This window comes from Musa acuminata, chromosome BXJ2-4, assembly GCF_036884655.1.
Source record: "Musa acuminata AAA Group cultivar baxijiao chromosome BXJ2-4, Cavendish_Baxijiao_AAA, whole genome shotgun sequence".
NCBI classification, from domain to species: domain Eukaryota; kingdom Viridiplantae; phylum Streptophyta; class Magnoliopsida; order Zingiberales; family Musaceae; genus Musa; species Musa acuminata.
The window spans coordinates 10,881,127-10,897,833 of NC_088341.1; the positions used below are offsets into that span (position 1 = coordinate 10,881,127).

Genomic DNA, 16,707 nt, shown 5'->3' on the forward strand with positions numbered 1-16,707 from the left:
AAGTATCGGTGCTTGTGATTGGGATTCTCCTAACTCCTGTTGCAAAATTTTCATTTAGCATTTGGTTGCCACCAATCATGCATGTGCCCATAAATGTGGTTACGCCAATATTTTCATATGCCACTTAACAAACAGTGAGCTTGGCAGGTTAAGGCTAATTATAGCAACCATGATTGTCCCCATTCTGGCTGCTGAGTCTCCTGCGCTCACACTACCTTGCTCGATCACCATTGTGATTCCCACCACCAACATTAATATATTCAACATTTCTGAAGAGTCGAAAGTTTCTAAAAAGTAGTTTAATGCTTCATCTCAGAATCACTCGCTTTCTAGATGTTTATGCTTGAAATATTGTTGACTCCATCAAACCGTATTCAATCCGGTCATTGGACCAAACAGCATAGATGACAATCCAATCAACCAGTCAGCAACCAGAGGTATTTGATTACAACAAGTTAAATCATGTATCCACAGGCAACTGCGAACAGTTACAACTAGAGGAAAAATTTATTGACGAAAGTGAAGAATCCGTAATAATCTATGAATTGATGAATTAAAACAACACATAAATGAGAACAAAAGAAGAATCCACGAAGCTCATGAAAAATTACATTCAACAACATCCTTCGATCAATGTGATCAGAGAACACAAACCTCGCATGGCCATCCTCCTTGGTCACTATGTATCCCATCTTTCGGATCGTCCCAGCCTGCTGCGGGTAGGTCTTTGTGGCTCCCGCATCGGCCTTAGTGCTCCTCGTCCAACGTGACGGCCGAAATCTGCACTTCTCCACCACAATAGATGACGATGTAAAAAGAGAAAAGAACAGCCAATTGTACTTGAAATATCAATCGACCTGGATTGCGAAGGAATCCGGGAGGAGAAGCGATCGACACACCACCTCTCGCTCGCCCTCCTCCGTCGTCGCAGCAAAAGAAACCCGGATTCCAAATCGCGGCAATAGGATTTTAATTAAACCCAACATGATCATTTCGTCGAGTCCGGTAGCGACCCAGCCGTTGGATCATAATCATCTGGACGGTCGATGATGGCGCTGCGCTTCGCTTACCATTTTTGTATTTTTCTTTAATTTTTTTCTAATGTAATAAATTAATTATAAAATAATAAATGATAAAAATGAGATTCTGTAAACATTTTTTATTAATTAATACCTTTAATATGTTAGAGAGGTTTCAAATCTTAACCTTTCGTAAAAGATTTGATATATTGTCATCAGATCAATATTTAAAATATTAATATATGTTTTGAATTCTTAACTTTTGATAAGTTAGTATTAATCACTAAATCAATGTTTAAGATATGAATATATTAGAGGCTTTGAACCCTCAACTTTGTCATATCAAAACGTATTAATAAGTGTTTTTATGAATTAACTTTAATTTCAAATTAAGAATTAAGTTTTTTTCCTAAATTAACTCTAATTTATCTCACATAATTTTTTTAAATTTTTTTCCTTTTTGTCCTTTCTAAATTTATTAAAAAATATTTGCATGAATAATATTTTGATCACATTCCAAACAAAATAAAATGAATAAAAATATTTATAATATAAAATTATCTTATTCAAGTAAAAGTTTTATAATAATCTAAAAAAAATTATCAACCCTCATAATAATTTGAAAATGTGTCAAAAAATTATCTTTTCATGATTCAATCATGTTAGTATTAGGAATCACTTTATTTTCGATCGTGTTGGTGTTGAAAATTATTTCTTTAAATTATTTGTTCATGTTGGTAGTATAAATTATCTTTTCAGGCAATTTGATTGTATTGATGTTGAGAGTTTGTTATTTTTAAGCAATCATATAGTATTAATATTGTGCGTCGTCACCTCTTTGAATAGTTCGATCGTATAAGTGTTGAGAATTATTTTTTTAGATAGTTCAATCGGTGTTGGAAGCCATCATTTTAGGGAGGTTTTTTATGTAAAAAATTATCATTTTAGATAATTAAATCGAGTTAGTGATGAGAGCTATTTTTCATGTAAATCTATCAATCATATCGATGTAAGCAGCCATCTCGTTTCATGATTTGACTGTATTATTGCAGCTCAATTATGTCTAATCATCACTTCTATCACATCAAATGATGGTCTGATATAAGTGTAACTTTCTCTATCCATCATTGATATGTCGACAAAGATTTATAAATAGTTGGAAGGCATTTAATAAGTATAGTATTTTCAGGCTTAATTTATTTTTTTTATAAAATAAAACAATAATTTGAGGCTTATCCTCAAGACAAGTAGTGCAATTGGACACGTACTAGTCTTTTGTTCCTATGCCCAAACATGGGCCAGACGACTTACGATAAGAAAATAGTCACTACGATAGGAATCATCAGCACGATTAACTTGTTAACTATGCCATTTGGTTTGGCTTGCTCAGATTAATTACTTTTGGAACACAGTTTGGCTCGCGAATTAAACATGAATCGTTTGAATCGAACTGCGTTGACCGTTACCGGGTGGGTTCGCTTTAGATTTGACCATATTCAGATTCCTACATCAATTTTAATCAGGCAAATCCAGACTTCCGATCGGTATTAATCGTGGATCATAAATTACGATCAGGACTCCCACCAGCCCCCTATTTAACGAGAACGGTGCCGACATCTGTCACACAATGCACACGGCCATTGTGGACACGTACACCTCCGCCTCTCTATCCGCCACCGTCGGATCAAAAATAAACGGAAGATATCAGTTCATTACAAATGTCTTATTCGTGATTAAGTTCAAGTCTAGGCCCAGCTAAGTAATTACATTTTCCCCAGGCTCTACATAATGAGCTAAGGATCTCGATGCGTCCCTGAGGTCCGAGAGCGAGGGAGCTGGGATGGAGGTTCCGCAGGTCTTCTCATCGCTTCCTCGATTCGTCTATTTCCTCTCTTGTTTCGGCAATCTACTGTTTCGCAATGATTGACGGGTAAGCCAGTACCGTCGGTGCGTTCTTCGTTTAATCTCATTTCTCTCAGGAAAAACGCGATTTCTGGATCAGGCTTTTTTTGGCGGGATTTATTGTGTTTGTTTCTGTTTTTATTGCAAAAATCACTTCTTTCTGCCGTTGATGTGGGCGTTTTGTGATCTTTTAGGTGGATTCTGTCTCTTATTTCTGAATTATGAGCGGTATATTGATCGAGTGGTCCGTCTTTGGGGATTCTAGGGTTGGGTTTGCTTTCTCCTTTTTTTCCTTTTCATATATTGTGTTTATAATGTGTTACGGAAGGTGTGATTTGGATGCACGAGCCACTATTGGAATGTGATCTAAACTATGCTCAATTGCTGCGCTTTTGGTTTATCATTCATGAACATTATAAGATTGTTTCGTTTGTGATTTGGTTTCTTGGTTTTTCTTCATCGGTACATCGTTATTTGCTGGAAATTTCCTGTTAGTTTAATTGAAGTTGTACTTTTACATATGCGTAGATGTGATCTTGAAATTGTCAACCACGACAGCCGGAGATGATATGCATGTTAAAAGTAATAAAGTTTATGATAATGACTTACGTGTTTCAGTCCTGCGTTGTAATTTATTCTTAAAAGATGTTGCTTGTCTGCTCAATTTTGAGATTAAACTTTCAAACGGCTGTTTTGCTCCCATGCTTGATCATCTGCTGTCTGTTCCTCGGATACGAGTGCGATGTCCTACTATACTATTTCTGTGTCTTTATAGTTTATTTGACCTCACGGTGGCTTTGTAGAATGCATGTTGCCTAGAGTAAATCAACAATCTTCGATTACTGATGCTCTCTAGATCTTACTTTATAGATCAAAATAAACTTATGATTACAGGAGACGTGATTGACATTGACTTCATGGAATGCATATTGCATGGAGTCAATCAACGATCTTTGATCCCTGGTGCTTTAAATTGTTCTTTAGATCGACATAAACTCAGGACGTTATGAGATATGATTGAACACATAGGTAGGATTTCTAGGATTTACAATTGCATATATTAAAATGAAATTGCCGCTTGGGTATTTCTGATACTATTCATGTTTGTATTTGCAATCCAAAACCTCTTCTTTGTTCCATACAAATTTTACTTAACATCCACACTTGCATTATTGTGGAATGCCGTTCTTGTATTATCTTAGTAGAAAAATAAAATGCATGTCAAGGATCCATTCTGGTTTCAGGTTCATTTTGACAGGCTCTTCGAATCTGGATCAGTACCAGACTTGGAAATTGTTACCCAGTCAAGCTATCTTGTTCTTGACATTGCAACCTTAGAGCCATTTCTTTCATAGTTTGTCAAGCCTTCCATCAAAATGTGGAGTTTCATATCAAATGCGACTACTGGAAAATCAGGCTCAAAGAACATCTGTGCAAAGGCTAGCACCACCAATCCTGATTGCTCTGATGATGATGTTTCTTCATGTGCTAGTAAAGAAGAAGAAGGTTTGGAATGTCCAATCTGCTGGGAGTCATTTAACATTGTTGAGAATGTGCCTTATGTCTTATGGTGTGGCCACACACTATGCAAGAACTGCATCCTGGGTCTTCAGTGGGCTGTGGTTAAGCTTCCAACTGTACCGATCCAGTTGCCCCTCCTCGTATCCTGCCCGTGGTGTAACCTCTTGTCTCTCCGGCTAGTCTACAAAGCTAATCTCATATTTCCCCGGAAAAATTTTTTCTTACTCTGGATGGTCGAGGGCATGAACGGTGATAGGTCGAGATCTCAGTCCTCGATCCATGGGGAACACAGACCAGTATATCCTTCAAGTGGCAATGTGTCGTGGGGAAGTCATTCTCACCGCCAACACAACACCCATAGAGTTCCACACACGCATGAAGATCATTCCAACCAAATGCATGCTCGACTTATTGGTAACTACTTCAGTATCGAAAGATTACGTGCTTCCTTACGCAAGTCTCTGGCTTTCTTTATACAATTGACAGCCAAGTTCCCTCTTGTAATAATCTTCCTCCTCATAGTCCTTTATGCCATTCCTGCAAGTGCCGCCATCTTAGCCCTTTATCTCCTAATCACTATCCTGTTTGCTTTGCCCTCTTTTTTGATACTATATTTTGCATACCCTAGCTTGGATTGGCTTCTCAGGGAAATATTCACTTGACTTGTATTTCTTCTGATCAAACTAGAGTTCAAATGGCTAGTTATCAAGTACATGAGGCTTGCATGTTTTGGCATCAATCTATTGTTGTGATAACAGCCATCTAGTGCTTGGTCATTTACTAAATGCATGTCTTGCAATTTCTGCTGAGCCATGGCTTGGGATTTCCGACCTTGGCAATAAATGTATGCAATGAACAATATTACCATCACGTAAGTGGGACACTTGAAAATTCGACTCCATTGTGAAGGCCATGTATGAGCGAGCCCTTTGATAACGTCACTTGATTATCTAGTTTTGTTATAGTTCATTTTATTTCTAGTCCTTTTCTGGCTGATCTTATTACTGGCATCTGATATATCTAACTAATGCCTATGTGTTTTTTTTTTTTCTTTTATACTATGCTTTAATTTCATTGTATTGCCTATGTGTGGCTGGCTATTTAATGACATCCAAAGTGATCCATGCCTCCGGAAACAAGTCAAAAAATTTTGTATATTATTCGGACTATTTGATCTCATCTAAACAGCAAACTGGTTTTAACCAATTTGGCAAGTAATGATCTAAAACTGTCTAACAATTTGAATTTTTATTTGTTGGATTCTTAGAGTAAGTAATAGTCTTGTTTTATAAGCCTCGGGGATTTTATATGTGAAGAAAGTTCTTATCGAGACTAATTCTATTTCCTTGAATGGGGTCATAAGTAGCAGTAGGAGCAGCAGCAGCATTAACTCATAGCAATAATATATATATTATTAGAGATACAAATATGTTGGAATTTTGTTTTGAATTTTCATAAATATTGGTAATCTTTTAAGAATAATTAATATCTATTTATATTTTTATAAGAATGGCCGCACTGTATTTTTTAGTATTATAGAATGATAAGATGTTGATATGACCATGATCATGATTGATCAGATTGCATAATTTAAGTTCTTGAAAACTCTATTAAAATGCCATCATTATATAATCTTACTAAGAACTCGGTTAGACAGTAGAAAAAACACTTAAAATCTTACTTATAGCAAAATCTTTCTTTGTACATTAATCTTTTTCTTTAATGTGTCATAGTATTTCTAATCATATCGGGTTGCAAATAATTAATACATAGATCTAATCATATGAGTATCTCATAAAGATGTTATATAAATTTATATTTAATAGAAATCTTTTAATTTAATGTTTATATTAAAAAAATATATTTGTTGATGAGAAGAAAATAGTTGGAATATTTTATAATCAGAAATTTATATAAATACAAATACAGAATGCATGATCTTTAAGCAAATGTCAAATGTCCTAACTGTATTACATAATGTCCGAAATCATCAAACTTTGGTGATTAAACAAAGTGATACAAATCAGCGTTGTTTCCACGTGAATGGCATGACATCCCCGAAGCAAAGAAAACAAATCATATCCAAATTTCTAGTTGGGATATGGGCCGCTGTCGAGGACTGCTTCGAGAGGAGCCGCCACCGCCCCCATTCCCGTCTCCCGCTGTCGCTCTCACTCTTGCTCCTCCTCCTCCTCTGCCGTCGCACCCCGCCGAGCCTCCCCGACAGCCCCCTCCTGCTTTCTCCTCCTCCCCTTCGTTGAAAGCTCCGTCCCTAAACGACAGCCTCCCCGGACGACGATAGGCCCCTTCTTTCTCCTCCTCCCCGATAGCTCCCCTCTGAGTCCCGATCGACAGTCGGTGCGAACTAAGTCCAGGTTTCGTCCTAACGTTTCTTTGTAACCCTAGCATTCGAGGCCCTTTTCTTGATGGTCACTGGTTTTTTATGGATTCTTTTTGGGTGTGTGTCAAGGGGAAAAAATCGATTTTTTTAAGGTCAAAATTCAATTGGTTCTACCATTAAAAGAAAAAAAGTTGTATCTTTGGTTATATTTCGATAAGTGGTTTGGTTTTATTGGTTGTTCTTTTTATATCCAAGAAGCATACTATTTGTTTCTAGCTAGTGGAGCTTCGACTAGTTTTCCTAAACCTTCTGAGGTCTCGGATGCCTGTTATTCATGGTGGAAATTCTTTGTCGTCTATGGATGTGAGAGATTCTGGGGTTATTTGATGTTTAATTCCTTTAAGATAAGTTCTTTTCTTGTATTTGCTAGATCTGGGAGTGTCGATTCCTGCCTGCCTGATAACATAGGTGTAATTCCGTCCGGCTAGTGGTTTCTTAAATCTATCAATATGGTGGAAATTTTGAGCAGTTACAGTTCAATCTGCGGCATATATGATGGCTCTCGTTTTGGTAAAAGCTCTGTTAGAAAACAGGAGCGAGTCCGTCCGTCTTTTTGCTTCCTGAATCTTCGACCCAGCAAATTGAGTTGTCTGCAGAATAATTGCATTGTCGTGCATTCACCTGTCCTGCTGGTGGTGGCACAAAGTGGTAGATTGTGTGAACTCAAGCCGCTTGTAATGTCCAGAATGACTAAAATTTCCTTCTCTATAAGACGAGATCATGTTGTGTCTGCTTGCTACTGTAAATCTGGTGTTGCATATAGACAGCAAATTAGCATGCTGACGTGGGATCAGGAAGTCAGATTCAGCACGAACGAGTATATCCAAAAGCAGCTGCCTTTGGGGAGCTCAGTTATTCAACAAGAGCTTGGTGTTGAAATTACGCATGATCTCTCATGCTCAAACTCAGAGAGGCAGTTTCAGCTTTCGGAAGGAAAGCTGCTGTTTTTAGAGGAACAAGATGAAGAATTGTTGTCAAAGAGGGTTTTGATCCTCAGCAGGCTGAACAAAGTTAAGAGTGCACTAGAAATGTTTACTTCGATGACAGCCTCTGGCCTTCGACCTAATGCTCATGCTTGTAACTCACTTCTATCAAGTCTTGTGCGCAATGGATCACATGATGATGCCTTGAAGGTTTTCGAGATAATGAATGAGAAAGGAATGGCTACCGGCCATACTTTTAGCTTGGTACTTAAAGCTGTTGCTAGTGCTCAAGGTTGTAATTCTGCTTTAGAAATGTTCAAGGCATTGGAGGAGGCAGGCATATCAAAAACTTTTGATGTTATTGTTTACAATACGATGATATCAATCTGTGGGAAAGCTAGGAACTGGATTGAGACTGAGAGAACCTGGAGAAAGCTAAGGCAGAATGCGCTCAGAAGTACCATGATAACTTATGAATTGTTGGTCAGTATTTTTGTGCAGTGTGGGCAGCCAGAATTTGCAGTTCATGCATACTATGATATGATTCAGAGTGGACTAGAACCGAGTGAGGATATTCTGAATGCAATTCTTTCTTCGTGCACCAAAGAAGGGAAGTGGGATCTGGGTCTCAACATTTTCCAGAAAATGTTGGATCGTGGCATCAAGCCCAATATGATTGCCTTTAACTCAATGATCAATTGCCTTGGAAAGGCTGGGAAAGATGATCTTGCATTCAAGGTCTATAATCTCCTGAAATCAGTAGGGCATAGGCCTGATGGATACACATGGTGTGCATTACTGTGTGCTTTATATAGGTCTAATCGATATGCTGATGCCATACAATTATTTGAGGGCATAAAAACAAAACAAGATGTTGACTTGAATGCTCATTTATATAATATGGCTCTCATGTCTTGTCAGAGACTTGGTTTATGGGAGCGTTCATTGCAGCTGTTATGGCAGATGGAAAAAAGTGGAATTCAAATGTCAACTACCTCTTATAACCATGTGATTTCTGCTTGTGAGGTTGCAAGGGAGCCAAAAGTTGCATTGCAAGTGTATCGGCACATGATTCAGCAGAAGTGTGCCCCAGACACCTTCACATACTTATCATTGATTAGATCATGCATCTGGGGATCCCTTTGGACCGAAATAGAGGAAATCATGGAGGTATGTACCATCTCATTGCTTAGCTCACTTTTATCAGGGTTTCTAGTCTTATTTGTGATTACAACCTGTGACAAGTCATGATTAGCAAGCCTTACCTTAGTATCTGCAATGATACCTGAAACATAATATGCCAATATATGTCTATCAAAGTTTCAGTTTAGACCATGGAAAGTACATTGTTACATCTTGCCAGAATTATATTATTTATTTTAGCCACTGATGGAAATTCTAGGTTTATTGAAGAGATATAGAAGGTTTTAGTGTGCTGTGATTTTTCTCCTTCTTTGATTATTTCTCTCACCATTCACGGATGTCCTGTGCCTAGCATTGCATAGGTCTTTAGTGAAGATAGTTTCCTTCCAAGTTCATCTATCCTTGCTTGCATGATAGAAATCTCTACTATTCTTATCTTGCTTTCACTATGCTGGAAACATACTGAACATCCACTTTTCTCCATGCCATTTAGATTTTTGACTGTCTTTCTGATCAACAAATATCATAAGTATGTCCGCGTTGAATGTTTAACAGTTAAACACCATTGTACTGTCACTAGGGTTAGAATTCCTCGAAATATCTTGCTTGAATAAACCACCAGAGATTGACAGAGATTGTCTATAGTCAAATGCATATAACTTAATTTGGTCATGGATTCCTTTGTCACACTTCATTAATCAGCTGTTTCTCTTTTTCTCACTTATTTCCCCTGCTCGTTGAAAGAGAAGTCATCAAAATGTTCAAGATAACAAACAAATTTCTAATTACCTGTAGCTACCTGCCATCTTCTTTTTGCTTTTTAAATAACTAAAGCAGCTTTGGTATTCATTTTTCCTTGGAATGACCAATGAGGGCATCCTATATTGCATAAGGGACTGCTTCTATGAGAAGTTCTTTCCGCCTCCCCTCCATGCAGAAATATAACAATTAGCTGGTTGGCACAGACATAGTTAGATTTTCACGCATGGGACACCACAGGAAGACCATGGTTATGCACCTGCAATTTTGTTTCCATACGATGATGAAACAAATATTCATCTTTTGGGCTCTTGGATCCAAAAAAAACACTGAAGCATCTCCACAATCATAAAAACAATTTGATGAAGGTTTAGTGGGGGAGGAACAAAATTTTGGCTGAAACATGCTTTTGCTATATTTGGTATTTACATCGCGGATTCTACTCCAGTGACTAGAAAGGCATTGACCTTGGTGTGTAAATTCTTTCATCTAAAACTTTGGTTAGCAGATGTAAATGAACAAGATACTGTTGATGTCCTTGCTCACTTGTTCTGGTGACTACAAAAGCATCACCCTGCTTCCTCTCTTATTACACTCCAGGTGTCAGAGGAGATGGCTAAAGTGTGTTTATTTTATCTATTGACCCTCATAATCATGGCATGAGCTTTTGACAAATTTAGGTTTAAATTGCTTCTATCTTTGTTATTGCTCTTTCTGCTTTGACCTTCTTGGTTGTGAAATTTAAAATGAAATTATTCACTGTGCTATTTATGCATATATTTAGGCATCAAGGTAGGTGGTTATTTACTTTCTGACAACAGTTTGTTCATGCTATATCTTCTTGGATTTAACAGGTTGTTGCACCAAATTCTTCCCTATACAATGCACTTATTCATGGGCTTTGCTTACGAGGCAAGATCGAAGTGGCAAAAATAATGTACAAGAAAATGCGCAGCATTGGACTTAAACCAGATGGCAAAACCCGGGCATTGATGCTACAACACTTACCATGTGATAGTAGGTAAATCTTCAACCCACCTATGGATTATACATCTGTTAACTTCATCAGGCATTATTTGGGTCAATGATGTGTTTGTTCAGAGACCTGTAACAATGATTGTACTGTTGTCCAAGTTAGTTCTAATTATTAAGTTTATCTAACATAGTTTTAGACTAGATTCCAACAAAAAATTACTGCCTTGCAGGAGAAGATGAAGTTCTCAGAGCAGTATTACTGTATTCCTACAACTTATCGTAAGGATCTCCGGCCGCAAAAGTTTCGTGGATCAGAGAATCAAATACCCATATATCAAGGCAAGTTGGCAGATCGTGCATCAGTCACGCCGAACAATCACAATCCCTGCTAACCTTGGACTATCAAAGTGCTGGTGATTCAAACCGGACTACTTTGAGCTTGGGAGACTGGCGCTGTCTTGCGGAGCATGTCGATTGATCACCGAGGTTTGTGGGTTGATCAATGACAGCAGTTCGTCTAATTCGACTTCAGAAAATATTGCAGCTGAATAAAGATTCATGCAAGTCTTAAACGTGCATGTATGTACAACCAAAAGGCAATCTTGTTCTCAGTTACTTGACCACATATTGTTTGAACCAAGGTGAAACCATATATGTTAGAACTGATGTTGTGAATAGAAAATCGACTTACCGATCATTCATCGACCATCTGAATCAGCATCCAACATCCATCCAGCAATTGATCATATAGTGATATTACTGTTCAGAAATGAAACAATTTGACAAGTGTTGTGGCTTCAAACTTGCCAAACCATTCACGATCTTGGTTGAGGCCTCGTAGCATATGCAACTTGTTTCAGGACTTCAGATCACACTTACAGTTGTGATCATGTAGTAGAAAGCAAAAGCAGAAGTAGACAGCATAAATGATTCTTTCCATTTTTCTCTATAAAGAAATGACAAAGTTGCTCAAGTCTCTTAAGGTAAACAGAAACATTAGATATCTGACTCTAGGAAGATTTTCCATATAGCATAGTTAATTCCACATATTTCTGTGTAAGATACTATGTAAGGATGGATCAAACTGGAGCTGGCTAGAACAAGAATTCTGTGTCAGATAGATCAAGTATTTTGTGTGGACCCTTCTGCTTTGTGCCAGACTTGAATAGATTTCCTTCAACATACCTGCATCGGACTTGTTCTTAAGAAACAAAGAAACAACAGCGATCAATGCTGTCTAGAGGAAGCATTTTAGTAAAAGCTTACATCTCTTTCAAGAAAGGGTGCTTGTATAATCCATTTGGGATCTTCCCAGTAAATGCATTGTGGTCCAGGTACCTAAAAGATGTATTGATAGAGTGCTCAGTTTAGATGATACCACAAACAAAAGTTTGTTTTCATGAGATGGTACATTCTTCAATTGAAGAGATTTTAGATAGTAAACTCACAAGCAGGTCAATCTGGGAATTTCCATGAGCTTGGGAGTTATTTGTCCACTCAACTTGTTGTATGATAAATACCTACAAACACATATATAGAATAAACAAATAGATAGAATCCTCAAAAATCTTGGTGCTAGGTTAAATTGGATGTCGTAAAAAAAACATTTAGAGTGTGAAATTTCATTCAATATGGCAAAACTTACAATATCTCCAGGTTGGTCAAATTTGAAATTTGATCAGGCAATTCTCCACTTAGTTGGTTATCGTTCAGGTACCTATATCAACAAATAGTATCCAAAAATAGTCTCAGAGTAATAAACAAATAATATGAAAGAAGGCTAGGAACTTACAAGTTGCGGAGAGATGGAAAACCATCTCCATTTTGGATGAAATCGGCCAAAGTTCCCGTCAAGTGGTTGCCACTAACATCACTAGAAATAGATACATTGTTAGGAAATTTCTATATGTTTGATCTTGGAAGTTTGCTACCAAAATTATCACAAAATGATAAACAAAGAATCTGAAAAGAGAGTTATCACATAAATCCAGACCGCTAAATGATCCCTTATAGGTTTGAGGGTATTTATTTAACAGCAAACATGCATGAACAACAGCTGCATATCCAGAAACAGACAACAGACATGCACAGGAGAGAGAGAGAGAGAGAGAGAGAGAAACAACACAGGTGTCGTAAGTTCTTTAGTTTCCCTAATTCTGGGGGAATTTTTCCAGTCAAGCGATTCTCGTGGAGATAAAGATAACGAAGTTCTGGTAGATTTGCAAGCTCTACAGGAATTTCACCCTTGAAATGATTGAAACTCAGGTACCTGCAAAGGTTTCAAAATGAAAAACACCAATATGAAAAAGCTTCTGAAAACTAACCATTATATGACAAATACACCTTTAAAAACTCACAAATGTGTCAGTTTCTTCAATTCACCAATTTCAGGAGGAATGACATCTTGCAACTTATTCCATCTCAGGTTCCTAAGATGCATCCAGATGAAAACAATAAAAACTATAAGTAATTAGTTGTCAGGTTATATAAGCTTTCCTCAAATGAAAATCCTCAAGAAGAGTTGCTGTCGCTTTGCCAGTCAAGGAACTCACAAAGGCAATGCTTGAAAGCAAGGTTCGCAATACCGTACCGTACCGGTATTTCGACCTAGGCTCGGTACCGGTACGATACGGTGTACCGAGCACTGTAGCACTGCTATAGTGCGGACCGGTACCGGGCGATCCGTGTACCGCTGGCCTGTCGGACCAGTACGTACCGCCCATACCGAGCGGTACGATTTGATATGATAGACACTGCTTGAAAGTACTACAGGGTTATTTTTTACAGAGTTACTGTCATTTTGAAAGATAAAGTTCATAATATTAGTGTTTCTAAATAAAAGTTTGCTCTCTAATTAGTCACCTAAGATAAACAACTTTTTTTCTTACAAAAAGTAGTCTCATTTCTAATCAAATTCAACCATATCATAATTTTTAAGATAAAACAGAATTAAATGGGGAACTATAAGCTTGTAAAAAGACAAACTCAGTATAAGCATAGCAACAAGGATTTTTAACTCAGTCCAATACTAGTTCTTGTTATCCAGACCTGTACAGTACATATATACTAATGGTATACCTACCTATACAGTCTGGTTCATTGAAAAAACAACAGAACAAAATACCGACCAATATCAGATTACAGGCTTCACCAAAAAACTCAGATGAACATACAGTATCGTGAGGTGCTTCAAACGTCCAATTTGAGGAGGGATGGGCCCTGTCAACTTGTTATTATGAAGATCCCTGACAGTAAAGTAGAGTTGAAAATTTTTGTTAAATGCACCGCAACATGTAGTTACAAGCTAATAATCTGGAAGCTGGTTTGTTAGTATAAAGCCATGATTTATAGGAAGCTCATAAAAAGCTAGTCATATGCTTTATTCTTCACATGCAAAGAGATAAAAACTAATGTAGACAACTTAGAGGAGCTAACAAATAAGTTGATTTCTTCTGTGGAGATAAACAATGCATTGCATAAGCTGTCAGCAGCTAATTATTATTTATCGACTTACAAGCAAGCTCGATCAACTGTAGCAGCATGTAATGATAAAAGTAACTGCTCTTTTATAAAGGAACCATATTCAGTAATGTTAGCATTTTCAAAGGATACCTGCAGAACGTGAACATGCATAGATTAATTGTTTGAAACAACAACGGAAGTGAGCACCCTCTCTCTGTATGTTTCCTTTCTCATGAAAACTGATATACCAAGTCCATGATTAACATGATGCAAAGATTGCTGGCATATCCGTATACATTTGCTGTCCATTTCTTATTGAAAAATGACATACCAAGTCCATGTTTTATTCAGTATAACATGATGCAAGAATGCCGGCACATGGTCACATCATGATGTGAACTTGTGTTCACAGATGTAGCGTACAGAAAAAGCACCATGAAGAATACAACCAGCACTTGTTGCTATAAATATTCTGTAACTCATAAATTTGCAACTGATATTTCAGGGAGAGTTCTTACAGTCTTTTTAAGTCCAGGAGATTTGTTACTGCTATAGGAAAAGGGCCAACGATTGAAACTGCATAAACTTCCCTGCAAGTGTAGTAGGACCAATAGAACAATTTTAATGTTTAAAACCAGTATTTACTTCAGAAAATACAAGCTCTACATCAAAACTATATATTCAAAACCAATACCTTATCTAGAAGACAAAAGCTACAGATCAAATACGACTAAAAATAGCTTGTGATTTTATTTATATTTAAGCTTAAAACTATAACATTCATCTGCCAAGTCTTCCTAATAATGAGAGTAATCTACATAGAAATAGAATGCTCTGTTTGCGTCCAAATATCATGGACAACTCATTGAAAAGTCACTGATGTCGTTTCCCTCAGGCCACCGAATTGCAGACAGATAAAGTCTCAAAACTTCCAAGGTGCAAACGTAAGAAACATGATTAGTTGGGAAAGTATGGATACTTACAATTCTGTCACAACCCTGTAATCTCCTTGTTGGGAACATGTAACCCCTGACCACGGGGGAAGATTACCATCTCCACAGGGATCATCTCCCACCCATGCATAGACTACTCTCCATCCAAGTGAAGACTTGATTTCATTCAGTGCTTTCACTGCAAGGTATTCAGTGTAGAGCAATAAGAAGGCATCAATTACATCTTCACATTTTATTATGTTCTATACGAGGCATTTCAAATTTCTTATATGTCCAATCATGATAACATATACATGCCCCCTTTCCATCGAAGCTGTGTAAAAAAGCACCATCACTGTATGAGTCCCAACATCCTTCCCAATTCAGAAAACGCCAGTGTTCAGGTCAAGGTGTTGGGAGCAAACAACAAGGAAATGTCTTGGGCAAATTAAGCTTCTTCTCGTCCTAAATCAGAGTGCTGGTGAACTTTTAAAGAAAGAGGCACTGCACAATTCGTCGACGAGAAAAGGAATTGAGCTCAACAATAACCGATAAAACCTAACTTGCTGCCCACATTTAGCGTGGAGGCGAACGATTGACCGAACCATGCCTACCAATTCTGGATCCTGGTAATGCGATCCACCAAGATTCCAACAAAAAGATGAGAGGAAAGCCACCGAATTACGAGCGATCTATCACGCCCAAAAGTGTCGAGAAACTATGCGATTCGAACCGGAAAAGAATAGGCTTGGCGGAAGAAGAGGAGTACCGTCTCTCTTCACGGTTTTACAGCGTCCTAGACCCAGGAGGAGGAAGAACACGATCCACGACAAGGTCGAGGAGCTCGCCATGGAATATCTCTCGATCTCGACGACGTTCTACTACCGATCCCGGATGCGCGTGATAAAGGCCCTTACCTTGGCCACTTCACCTAGTGGATCTTCCACCACTCGGCGTTCGGCGTGAAACCACCGGTGGAGAGGGGGCAACTGCATATTTTCCGATGGAGAGGGGCGTATATATAAAACCCAAGTGCAAACGTGTATTGCATAAAGGCCCTTTTCAAGTTTCTTATTGCAAATGAACCCGTTGCAACCTTCCATTGTCCTCCTCCTATCCAGAAATAATTACAACGTGGATCTGCAATTTCTTCTCAGGAAGCAATTGTTCTGCAGCTTGAAGACCAATCATTCTTAAATTTAGCTAACATTTCTTCTTCTCATTCATAATTATCTCATGCTTGTAAGAAATCAGCAATTCTACGGATTCAGAGTTTATGGTTCATAGGTGAATTTGATGCTTCAGCTTCAGAAAGATTGTTTATTACTTGCTTAATTTAGCTATTATGGCATACACAGTTCCTGCAAAGAAGCTGTGAAATATCATGCTCAGCAGCTGCAGTCTGCAAGTCTCGAGTGTGCGAACGCATGAGCTCGACACAAGACGGAGAAATGATCTGCTCTGTTCCAACTGATGCAGGTCGTACAACTTAGAAGAAGTCAGACTCAAAACCGTCACAAACAAAGTAAACCAATTCGAGATAAATGGCCTTTTCTTCGGGACACTCAAGTGAAATCTTGGGCAATGTCACTTCATTTTGTGAACGTGTTTCATAAGGTTATCAGAAAATTTTCATTTTGACTTAAGAATTATACACAATAATTGACTGT

At 37.8% G+C, this 16,707-nt stretch overlaps 3 protein-coding genes and 1 long non-coding RNA gene across 6 annotated transcripts; 2 read left to right on the forward strand and 2 right to left on the reverse strand.

The window, feature by feature from the left end:
* Positions 1–423: 423 nt before the first annotated feature.
* On the reverse strand, positions 424–952 carry LOC135609023 (uncharacterized). The gene is made up of 2 exons (XR_010485666.1): positions 858–952; positions 424–780 (listed from the first exon to the last, which is right to left on the reverse strand). It is a non-coding gene; the product is annotated as an uncharacterized LOC135609023 (long non-coding RNA).
* Positions 953–2,792: 1,840 nt separating this feature from the next.
* Positions 2,793–5,343, forward strand: LOC135609992 (uncharacterized). 3 transcript variants are annotated; one of them, XM_065103875.1, is made up of 2 exons: positions 2,793–2,949; positions 4,166–5,343. In XM_065103875.1, the coding sequence occupies exon 2, from the start codon at positions 4,298–4,300 to the stop codon at positions 5,102–5,104; it is 807 nt and encodes a 268-aa protein (XP_064959947.1). In that variant the 5' UTR covers positions 2,793–2,949; positions 4,166–4,297; the 3' UTR covers positions 5,105–5,343. The 3 variants fall into 3 exon arrangements, with proteins under 3 accessions (XP_064959947.1, XP_064959949.1, XP_064959948.1); XM_065103877.1 differs by having other exon boundaries at positions 2,826–2,949; positions 4,180–5,343; XM_065103876.1 differs by having other exon boundaries at positions 2,843–2,966.
* Positions 5,344–6,550: 1,207 nt separating this feature from the next.
* On the forward strand, positions 6,551–11,340 carry LOC135609993 (pentatricopeptide repeat-containing protein At3g29290-like). The gene is made up of 4 exons (XM_065103878.1): positions 6,551–6,817; positions 7,214–8,936; positions 10,523–10,689; positions 10,874–11,340. The coding sequence occupies exons 2-4, from the start codon at positions 7,293–7,295 to the stop codon at positions 10,881–10,883; spliced, it is 1,821 nt and encodes a 606-aa protein (XP_064959950.1). The 5' UTR covers positions 6,551–6,817; positions 7,214–7,292; the 3' UTR covers positions 10,884–11,340.
* Positions 11,341–11,557: 217 nt separating this feature from the next.
* On the reverse strand, positions 11,558–16,021 carry LOC103981422 (probable leucine-rich repeat receptor-like protein kinase At1g35710). Its single transcript, XM_009398151.3, has 11 exons — positions 15,807–16,021; positions 15,089–15,236; positions 14,624–14,695; positions 13,817–13,888; positions 13,001–13,072; positions 12,769–12,912; positions 12,436–12,516; positions 12,289–12,360; positions 12,092–12,163; positions 11,910–11,981; positions 11,558–11,828 (listed from the first exon to the last, which is right to left on the reverse strand). Exons 1-11 carry the CDS (start codon positions 15,886–15,888, stop codon positions 11,738–11,740), a joined length of 978 nt encoding a protein of 325 aa, XP_009396426.2. The 5' UTR covers positions 15,889–16,021; the 3' UTR covers positions 11,558–11,737.
* Positions 16,022–16,707: the final 686 nt, after the last annotated feature.

What these genes read in the sequence shown, in the direction of transcription:
- LOC135609992 (XM_065103875.1), top strand. Translation starts at nt 4,298, where the DNA reads ATGTGGAGTTTCATATCAAATGCGACTACTGGAAAATCAGGCTCAAAG.
- LOC135609993 (XM_065103878.1), top strand. Translation starts at nt 7,293, where the DNA reads ATGGTGGAAATTTTGAGCAGTTACAGTTCAATCTGCGGCATATATGAT. An exon ending in AAATAGAGGAAATCATGGAG is followed by an intron (nt 8,937 to 10,522) that starts GTATGTACCATC and finishes TGGATTTAACAG; the next exon opens with GTTGTTGCACCAAATTCTTC.
- LOC103981422 (XM_009398151.3), bottom strand. Translation starts at nt 15,888, where the DNA reads ATGGCGAGCTCCTCGACCTTGTCGTGGATCGTGTTCTTCCTCCTCCTG. An exon ending in TAAAACCGTGAAGAGAGACG is followed by an intron (nt 15,237 to 15,806) that starts GTACTCCTCTTC and finishes AATACCTTGCAG; the next exon opens with TGAAAGCACTGAATGAAATC. An exon ending in CTCCTGGACTTAAAAAGACT is followed by an intron (nt 13,889 to 14,623) that starts GTAAGAACTCTC and finishes CTTTACTGTCAG; the next exon opens with GGATCTTCATAATAACAAGT.